The sequence below is a fragment of the Myotis lucifugus genome, unplaced genomic scaffold (genome assembly GCF_000147115.1).
Source record: "Myotis lucifugus unplaced genomic scaffold, Myoluc2.0 scaffold_90, whole genome shotgun sequence".
Classification (NCBI taxonomy): domain Eukaryota; kingdom Metazoa; phylum Chordata; class Mammalia; order Chiroptera; family Vespertilionidae; genus Myotis; species Myotis lucifugus.
Genome location: NW_005871138.1, coordinates 2,623,750 through 2,633,995, shown reverse-complemented (window position 1 = coordinate 2,633,995; position 10,246 = coordinate 2,623,750). Strand labels below are relative to the sequence as shown.

The 10,246-nt window shown below is 50.4% G+C and overlaps 1 protein-coding gene across 4 annotated transcripts in view; it reads left to right on the top strand.

The window, feature by feature from the left end:
* SLC2A10 (solute carrier family 2 member 10) overlaps positions 1-7,750 on the top strand; it is a 13,297-nt gene extending 5,547 nt beyond the window's left edge. The window contains exons 2-5 of one of the 4 annotated variants that reach the window (XM_006091343.3): positions 192-1,475; positions 2,030-2,152; positions 4,511-4,646; positions 5,147-7,750. In XM_006091343.3, coding sequence (XP_006091405.1) covers positions 192-1,475; positions 2,030-2,152; positions 4,511-4,646; positions 5,147-5,225 — 1,622 coding nt within the window. In that variant the 3' untranslated portion in view covers positions 5,226-7,750. Of the gene's footprint in view, positions 1-36; positions 1,476-1,987; positions 2,153-4,510; positions 4,647-5,146 lie in introns of those variants that run through there. The other 3 variants (XM_023756179.1, XM_023756178.1, XM_006091342.3) reach the window with 3 other exon arrangements.
* The last annotated feature ends 2,496 nt before the right edge of the window (positions 7,751-10,246 follow it).

The window sequence follows — 10,246 nt, the reverse complement described above, 5'->3', positions numbered from 1 at the left end:
GGAGGGAGAGATGGTTGAAGGAAGAAGTGGATGGATGGTGGATAATGAGTGGTTGGATCAATGGATGATGCATGAATAAATGGATGGATGGATGAGCTGGATGCAACTGTCAAATGGAGGAGTGGTTGAATGGATGGAGGCTCTAGCAAGGAACCATTCTGAACTCAGACCCTGTCACTTTTGTTTTCCAGGCCGCCCACCACCCCTCCTGCCCCTGTGTGCCTCTGTGTCTTTGCTGGGTGGCTTGACCTTTGGTTATGAACTGGCAGTCATATCGGGTGCCCTGCTGCCACTGCAGCTTGAATTTGGGCTCAGCTGCTTGGAGCAGGAGTTCCTGGTGGGCAGCCTGCTCCTGGGGGCTCTCCTCGCCTCTCTGGTTGGGGGCTTCCTCATTGATCGCTATGGCAGGAAACAAGCCATCCTGGGGAGCAACTTGGTGCTGTTGGCAGGCAGCCTGAGCCTGGGCCTGGCTGGCTCCCTGGCCTGGCTGGTCCTGGGCCGCTCAGCTGCTGGCTTTGCCATCTCCCTCTCCTCCATGGCCTGCTGTATCTACATGTCAGAGCTGGTGGGGCCACGGCAGCGGGGGGTGATGGTGTCCCTCTATGAGGCAGGCATCACTGTAGGCATCCTGCTCTCCTATGCACTCAACTACGCGCTGGCCACGGTCCCCCGGGGATGGAGGCATATGTTCGGCTGGGCTGCTGCACCTGCTCTCCTGCAGTCCCTCAGCCTCCTCATTCTCCCTGCGGGTACAGAAGATGCTGCAGCCCACAGGGATCTCATCCCCCTCCAGGGAGGTGAGGCCACCGAGCTGGGCCTGGGGAGGCCAAGATACTCCTTTTTGGACCTCTTCAGGGAGCGGGATAACATGCGAGGCCGGACCACCGTGGGGCTGGGGCTGGTGCTTTTCCAGCAGCTAACAGGGCAGCCCAATGTGCTGTCCTATGCCTCCACCATCTTCCACTCAGTTGGCTTCCGTGGGGGATCCTCAGCTGTGCTGGCCTCAGTGGGGCTTGGCGCGGTAAAGGTGGCAGCTACCCTGACTGCCATGGGGCTAGTGGACCGAGCAGGCCGCAGGGCCCTATTACTAGCTGGCTGTGCCCTTATGGCCCTGTCCGTCAGTGGCATAGGCCTGGTCAGCTTCGCTGTGCCCATGGACTCGGGCCCCAGCTGCCTGGCCATGCCCAACGCCACCAGGCCATTCAGCCTCCCCGGAGAGTCTGACCTGCCAACGGGCTTCTCTTCACATCCACTGTCAACAACCAGCAAGAACCAAGAGGAGCCAGTCTTGCCAATTCCTGAGAAAACCAAGCGTCATTCCAGAGCTGGGGGTCCCACAGCCCCTCCTGTGCCAGTTCTAAGCACCGCCTCCCCAGCACCCCCTTCTCCTGCCCCAGAGCGTGCCCTGCTGCACTGGACCGCGCTGGTCTGCATGATGGTGTTTGTGAGCGCCTTCTCCTTTGGATTTGGACCAGGTAGGTGGGAGCTCCTTGCAGGTGACTCTGAGCCTTCTACCCTTCCTAGTGGGAAGCTTGGGGACGGTGCCCCTCAGGGTCTTGGAGGGACACTAGAGGGGGCTTGACCATGAAGCCAGTGTGGCTTTAGCTTCAGGGCTCCTCGCTGATGTGCCGGCACTCCTTTTGAGGGCAAGCGCCTACCTGCATGTTTGTAATATTGTTTACTTTAAAAAGCCCCCAAATCATTTAACCTAAAACCCGAATTTGCTCCTGGATAGTTCACTCAAAGAATTCGAAGGGCTTTAATGAATAGGGTGACCAACTATCCCGGATTGGACCCTGAAAGTCCCGTGTCCCAGGCATCCACACCCTTGGTCCTGGGGAAACCAAGAATGTAGGTCACTCTAAAGGGATTCTGGGATCTTATAGCCTGTGGGGGAAGCAGCCAGGGAGAGTCTGGTGTCAGTAGCCTACCCGGTTTGAATCACACTGATGGAAGGCTGCCTGCTGGACCTTGCGTGCCCGCCCAGCCCGGCCACAGCCTAGGAGCCCTCCCTGCTCTCCTGTCCTAGTGACCTGGCTGGTCCTCAGCGAGATCTACCCGGCGGAGATCCGAGGGAGGGCTTTCGCCTTCTGCAGCAGCTTCAACTGGGCCGCCAACCTCTTCATCAGCCTCTCCTTCCTCGACCTCATCGGTGAGTGCTCTCACCTCATTCCTCGGTCCAGTGCCTCTGGATCCAGGAGCAACCTCCTTATCAGTCTGGGTACAAATGATAGAAAATCCAAGGCAAACCAGTTTATGAACAAAAGGGAATGGTTTTTGTCTTGAATAATTGAAAAGAGGAGGGCAGTTGGCATCAAGCATAAGAAACTCCAACAAAGCTGTGGCCATCTTTCATCTCTCTCCGCTCTGCCTCCCACACTGTGGGCTTCACCCTCAGGCAGGCGCTCCTGGTGGCCAAGATGACCGCCAGCGACCTCAAATCGGCAGCCCCCAGGAAAGAGAGCGTTTCTTTCCCAGTGGCTCCGCCCCAAGACCTAGCATTGCTTCTCATTGGCTCATCAAGATCGCATGCCCATCCCTGAACCAATCACTGTGGCTGGAGGGCTGTCTCCACCTCCTGGCTCCAGGTCTGGGTCACATACCCGCCATGGAGCCAGGGGGCAGGGACAGCCTCTGCCAACCGCATGGACCGGAAGTTGGAGGGGAGTCTTCTCCAAAGGAAAATTAGTATCAGAAAAAGGGAGAGGCGAGGCTGGGAGACAAAGACAACAGAGGATCTGATTTGTGAGGCTTCTGCCTCATCCCAGGCCCCACCAGTGTGTGGGCTGGCTTGATGAGTGACTTGGGAGTGGAGGCTGAAAGAGGAGAACTGAGGCACCCACTTTTCCTGGTCAAGGGGGCATCTCTGATTAGTGTGGGGGAGGGGCACGAGCTCTGGGTGGGGACCTGAGTATAGGCTCTGCTTTCCTCCCTCTCCACCAAGTGCAATCTCTTCTCTGTAGCCCGAAGTCCCCACTCCGGAGCGGGAGAATTTTTAAATGTTTCCTATTTGCTAGCAGCAGAACTGTTCTTCAAATAAAACTTTGTGCTCATGTTCCATGGAAGTGTCTGCGTCCAGAACCCTCAGACACGCCGTAAAATCCTCCGAGCCCTGTGACAGGTGACAGTCCACACCAACACTGGCGAGAACTTGTCTGAAGCAGAGGGTGAACTTGTCTGAGTGCAGCCTTTTCTTTGTTCTAAGCCAACTCGTACTGGCTCATGCCCACCGGCCAGCAGGAAAGTCTTCTCAGATCCAGTTTGGGTGACACGTCTCTTCTCACCTAGCATTCAAACCCAGTCTAAGTGGGGGCGGGGTGGGTGGGAATTTTATGGGCACAGAACACGGGGGAAGGGTCTCTGAGATGCTCCTGGCCCAAGGTAGCCCTTGGTTGCCTGGGCCTTCATTGCGGGTCCCACATTCTTAGGGTTCAATGATTTTCCCGCTTCCTGCAGCCAAGCATTTCTTCCTCAAAGGCACAGCCACCCCCGGGGCCTGGGGGAAACATGGGTATCTCCCACCCCCAGTCTTAGGGAATCCAGACTTCTCCCGACTGCCTCCTTGTCAAACATTCCCTCAGGGGAATGAGTGAGTGGGTGAGAGAGTAGATGGAAGAATGGGAGGGGTTTATTAGGATTGTGTCCTACCCTTATCACCCACATTCCCAGATGGGGAAGTACGTCCTCCCTAAGTCCAGCCAGGTGGTGTGCAGGCGAGATCCCAGCCCTCCAGCTTCCCAGCCCAGCTCTCTCCCTGAGGATATAAGGATTAAGTGGAGACCAGGCTGGTCAGGGGAGGCGCCTTGGAGGAGGTGTGGCCATGGCTGGTAGAGGCGAGAATGGCAGCCAAAATATCATTTCCATTTTTGGCTCAACCCGGTCTCTTTCTTCACAGCCTCCTTTCTCTCTCTTGGGCTGATTGACTTAAAAGGAGTCAAGGTCATCCCAGGGGTCCTGGTCGCTGGCCCTGAGACCCTGGCCTCCACCCGAGTCTCCTGGAAGAGGGAGAGGCTAGGATGCTAAGGTTTTCATCTTCTCTCCCAGACCAATCAGACTGGGGCCAAACAGGCTGAAACTCAGTTCCCTGAATGCTCAGTGCGCTGAATAACCAATCCATGAGTCACTAAGGATTTTTTTTCAGAGCCGAGCTTTGCCACGGCTGCCTCCTGCAGCTGTTTCTTTGCTCAGGTGGAAAGTAGTCTCCCTCCGTTCACATTTTCTGATTCCGGGCACACTCCACCCGTGAGTGGTTTAGATGTGAGTGCGTGGGCTGCCCCAGAAAGACAAGATGCCCTGGGCAGCGTGTGTGGATCTGAGCCCTGCCTCTGCCGGCCTCTGGGACAATCAGTCCTACTCCTGCTTTAAGGTACTTTTCTGACAGTTGTTGGTCATTCTGCAAATTGACCATCTGGAGAATCTTCTTTAGGTGAGCTGAATCTTCTTTCAGTGCGTGACCCGGAGCCAGCCGGTTGGCTGTGCCCAGGCCCACACTCCCACCCCCTGTTCCCAGGCACCATCGGCTTGTCCTGGACCTTCCTGCTGTACGGGCTGACCGCCGTCCTTGGCCTGGGTTTCATCTATTTATTTGTCCCTGAAACAAAAGGCCAGTCGTTGGCAGAGATAGACCAGCAATTCCAGAGGAGACGGTAAGGGGGACAGGGCGGGCCCTGGGGAAGGGTCCCATGCAGGACCGGAGCCGTCATCCTTTCCCTTTGCAAGAGAGTGTTTTTCTTTTCTTCTTGCCTCTCTTACTGGATGCTGTGCGTTTTGTCCTGACTTCCTACAGGAGCTGTTCTCCTTGAGTTGTTTGGAGTCTTCCTACAACAGAGTTTCATTTGCCTTTAAGCCCAGCTGACAGGAGTTGTTAAATCCTGTAATTGGGGAATGACAGGAGGTTAGAATGGAAGGGTAGTGTCCAGCTGGAGCCGGGGACTCAGGGGCACATGGCGGTGAGGGGAGACACAGGGAGACCAAGAGGAGTAGTTGGGTAATCCAGAAGATGGAAATGGATATTAAGGCCGGAGGTAGGAAGGAACAGGTAGGATTGGGAGTGGCGATGGGGGTCCCAGGGGATGTTCCACTCCTGTCTCCTCCAGGAAGGCTCCCAGGCCCTGCCCCCTGACTCTGCTCACTCTCTGCTTGGCAGGTTCCCCCCGAGCTTTGGCCACAGGCAGAGCACGTCTGGCGTCCGGTACAGCCGCATCAAGGTCTCTGCGGCCTCCTGAGGAGCCCCTCTGCTTGGAAAATGCTGGGCCCATGGTTTTCGCCGACGAGATCCAACTTCCTGCTTGCCTGGGCTCCAGAGCACAAGTTCTAGGTGGTCCTTTGAGACTGACCACCACGCCAGAGGAGGTCTTTTGTGCTGGGGTGAAAGGGATGAGAGTCTGAGAACCCGAAAGTCTTCATGTTCAGTCTCAGGCTCTGAGGGTTTCTGAGGAGCTGCCTTCTTGCCTCAGTTTCCCCACTGGCTCTGCACATCTCTACAGTACTTATAACGAGAACTTCTTCTGGAGTTTCCACGGTGCCCTGGGCTTTCTCAAAGAATCTCTGGCAGGAAGCCTCTTCTGGTATAACCCCTCAATCCAGCTGAGGGTACCATAGTCTCTGCTCTTGTTTCATCTGGTTGGGACTTTTCAGCGAGGGGAAGGCCTGCTCTTTCGACTCTTAGATATCAGTTTTGTTCACCCCCCTAATTCTCTTCTCCGGAATATGTACCATTCACCAGCAACCCACACTGGTCAGCAAAAGGCTTAAGTTCTAGTCCTGAGTCTACTGGTGTCATTGCTGTATGACCACGGGCCTCAGTTTCCCCCATTTGTACAGTCAGGGACCTGGACCAAGTGGATCTTAAGATCTCTTCTGACACCAATGAATGGGAATTCTAATAATACAACAGATATTCAACGTGGGCCCTGCTCTCAAGTCGCTAGTCATCTCTCTGGAGGATGTAAGTTTCATTAGGGAAAAAGGTCAACAGAAGTCCAGAATTAAGTGCCCTAAAATCCAAGAGCAGGGAACGAGTTGCTGGGCTGTCTCCAGGACAGTGCTGGCTGCCCTTCCATGCAGAAAGGAGATGGCTTTGGAGGCTTATTGACCTGGTTGTCACTGTTGTCTCTACCTCTTGGCAGCTGTTGACTTTGGGTGAGTAACAACTCCCTCAGGCTCAGTTTCCGCTTCTGCAGTAGGGGGGTGACTATGCCTCCGGGGTGTATTTAACTCCATCTGGGAGATCTTCGGCTGGTCCCATTCAGCTAATCAGGGAGTCGGGGGTGTCTGTTCACCTCAGTACCCATGCCCGCCCCTTTGGGACATTGTGAAGGGTTGTCCCCCAATGGGTGAGTCACATAGAGATTGAACAGGTAGTTCAGCCAGTGGTCCCTGAAGGAAGGGACTGGCCAGAGTTCCCGGATGCTGAGAATGAAGAGCTAAAGAAGGTCCAGGGTGCTGGTGTCAGGCAAGATTTTGTCATCGTGCCGCTCACCTGGGGGATGCTGGCGCAGTCCCCACAGACTGGTCCCTCAACTTTTCTTCTCTCCTTTCTACATACAGATGCTCCTCGACTTGTGATGGGGTTACAGCCCAATAAACCCATGGTGAAGCCAAAAATGCATTTAGTATATACCTCACCTACTAAACATTGTAGCTTAGCATGGCCTGCCTTAAACATGCTCAGGACACCTGCACGAATTAGCCTACAGTTGGGCACAACCATCTAACGAAACACTGTCGGGTATCGGTTGTGTACCCTCGTGATGGAGTGGCGGCCTGGGAGCGGAGGCTCGCTGCCGCTGGCCAGCATCACAAGAGAGTATTGTACCACGTATCACTAGTCCAGGAAAATAGAAATTCACAGTTCAAAGTACGGATGCATATGGCTTTCACATCATCATAAAGTCAAAAAATCGTAAGTTGAATCATCATAAGTTGGGGGTGACAGTACTTCCCTTCTAGCCAGTGGGGTGCTGGAGCTGGCTCCTACTGGCTCTGAGAGCAGACTGTTAAATTTTCAGGATTTTTGAAAGCTTGAAACACAGTTAAACACAGCCATTAAGAGAAATTAAATTACTGAAACTCGTAATTAAATAAATTGTATTAAAAACAAAGGAAATAAACACTAAACACTGATCACTTCCTTATTTTACCACATTTTACTACTATCTGTGCTCTGGAGGTTACATCTATTGTATCTTATGAGGGACACGGGAGAGACTGGGCATTTCTTTCTGATTCCACCTCAGTGAAAACTGGCCATGGGGAGTGTGCTGGCCCCACAGAGAGGGGGGAACATTACAGATCAGGGCTTGATTTATTGTTTTGTTGATTTTCCAGCCTTAAGACCGTGACGGATAGAATGTGCAAATAAAACACTATGTCCATTGTGTCTATGGCCAGTACATTGTGAGTGGCACAAAGAATGGAGGAAATATTGTTTTGTGAGGTGAGCTGTTTATTCAGCTTAGTAAGCAAGTTGCTCAGGCCATTGATGAAGGAGTTCTTAGGAACCTCTGCATTGTTTTACTTTGCTCTGACTCATCAAAGTCAACAGAAATCCCAACCAGCATTCGTGTTGGAACGCCACTTGTGAGCGTCTTGCTGAGCCGGATTGTCATCAGGTGATCATTTGTCGTCTAACTTTGTCCAGCCATGGCTCCATTGCAGTCATAGTTGTTTGTGCCTACAAGAGTTTGACAAAAAATAAAAACCATTCCATGAGAATTAATTGGCAATATGGAATTTACAACAAAGAGTATTTTCAAGAAAGTGTTTATATTATTTGTAATTTTTGCGCAACAAACACATTTTTCATCCCAGCAGAATTTACACGTGTGCATGCATGCGTGCATACACACACACACACACTCACTCTTTCCCCTGGAGAGCAGTTGTTAAACACTTACCAGCACATCACTGCTGAAATCTGTCCTTGGCGCCCCTCCAGATCAAATTCTCTCTCCAGAGACTCCCAAACCTCTCTCACTTCTCCTTTCCTGTCAGCCCAGGAGAAATGCGTTTCTAGTCGTAGGGTGGATTCTCCTCTCTTTTGGCCGAGGTATAAACTCATAGACCACGCGGGGAATGTCAGAGTGAGCCTGTTGTGTTAGGCAGCAGGGAGTAGTGAGGTCTGGGGAAGTGCCTCCGGTTCATCATCTATAAAATGGGGCACTTGCCAACCCCACCTCAAAGGTTGGAGGACAGTTAATGGAGATATCAGATGGAGAAACCACTTTCCGAGCTGTAAAGGGCAGTGCACCCATAGAGAGTGGGTATCCTCCGAACTTCCCCCCAGAACTAGGCAGGGCTCCCCCCACCCAAGGGCTGCCCCCACTCTGACCCAGGGCCAGACTCAGTTTCCATATTTGTTCATTTTGCTTCCAGTGCAAATATATTTTCATTTGTGGCATAGGAGGAGGGTGGAATTTTGACATGAGGCAAAAAAAATGTTCAGAGTCACACTCTGAAAGTGTTTCCAGACCCCCACATGCTGGGTCCTGTCCAGGGTAGAAAAGAATTCTCATGGATGGGTTGGTACATGGGTTTGGAGTTTTTCCTCCTCATGAAATTTGAAGTGGAAAAGCTGACATTCTGCTTTTAATTGATCCTCGCAAGATGCGAAAAGTTCCCAAGTAGATTGTTCTGTTGAAAGCTTCATATTCTAAATGAAATTAAATAACTAAATCAAATTTAGTGTTTTTAAAAATTGTTTTATGTAATGAGATGAATGGCAGCACACAAAATATCAGACACATTTCGGGATTATTATCTCATCTACTGAGCTCTACCTTGTATTAAAATTGTCTTGAAGCATTTGTTGACTCATATTTAGGTCCTCCTAAGTTATCTGCCTAATACAGTCTCTCACTGTTTGTTTGCATTCGTTATTTTCTGTGACAACATTTGAGAATCTTTAACGTTTGTTATTGCACATAAAGTCAATAGCTTTCTCAGTGTGTGTGTGTGTGTGTGTGTGTGTGTGTGTGTGTTCCCACTGCATTTGGCACTGCAGAGTTGCTAAACTGCATTTGGCACTGCAGAGTTGCTAAATTCTTCCAGATCTGGAGTCTGATGCCATCCCAACTCTCCTGATTTGACAAGCTGGGTCGCTGGTTCCAGAGGTGTGACCCCAAAAGCTCTCTCTGTAGCATGTCATTCTTGCAATAATAAATTTACTTTAAAGCTGGTTGATACAAGTTAAATATGTAAAGCAATCATGAGATTGTTCTAAACCTCCAAGTTCCTGTAGAAGGTGAATAACATGCTTGTGTGTTTTATCCATGGGACGGATAGAAACCTCACTGATTACAGAACCACTGGTGACACGCGGGTGGGTGGCTGTCCCTTTGACTTCCCAAAAGTCAAAGCGAAGCCTAGCACCAAATGGCCATTGTTGTCTCACTGCCACAGCCAACACCAATCTTGGATGTACATGAATTTTCTACTCTGAATGGCTGTTCAACAAGATATTAACAATGTTTATCTATAAGTAGTGGAATAAAAAGGAATTTCAATTTGATTGGTTATGTTTTTCTGGATTGTCAAAAATTTCAGTGATTAATATAACATTTGTAATAAAATTTTAAAAGAACCTCAATACAAATTACTACAAACCATAAAGATCAGAGTGAGGCTGTGGTAGATTTGCTTATTATTCAGTAACTATGTGCTCCCTCCCCACTCTCCACAGAGTGTACTTTGCAGCCTCATGATGTCGTTCTTGTCTATGAATATAAATCAAGCTGGTTAGAAATAAAGATAGATATTTGGACAGATAGATATTTTCACGTCATTGAGATCTTACTATATGTAAAATACGGAGGCATTTACCCTTTTATATTACCAAGTATTTCGCAGGAAGCTTACTTCATGTACATGTTGCCCTTGCCAATGCTGAGCATGGTAGCAGAGATTTCTCCCAGTGTCTGGCTTTTCCTCACTTCTGAGTGTGTAGAAAATGGAATTATGTGCTTACCAAGTCAACATTCGTTTTCCTGGCAAAGACTGAATCTGCCAGTGGAAACAGAGTGTTTTCATTCTCTTTCTTTCTTTCTTTCTTTCTTTCTTTCTTTCTTTCTTTCTTTCTTTCTTTCTTTCTTTCTTTCTTTCTTTCTTCCTTCCTTCCTTCCTTCCTTCCTTCCTTCCTTCCTTCCTTCCTTCCTTCCTTTCTCTCTCTCTCTCTCTCTCTCTCTCTCTCTTTCTTTCTTTCTTTCTTCCTCCCTCTCCTCCTGTGCTTTTCTGGTTTCTCTGTGTG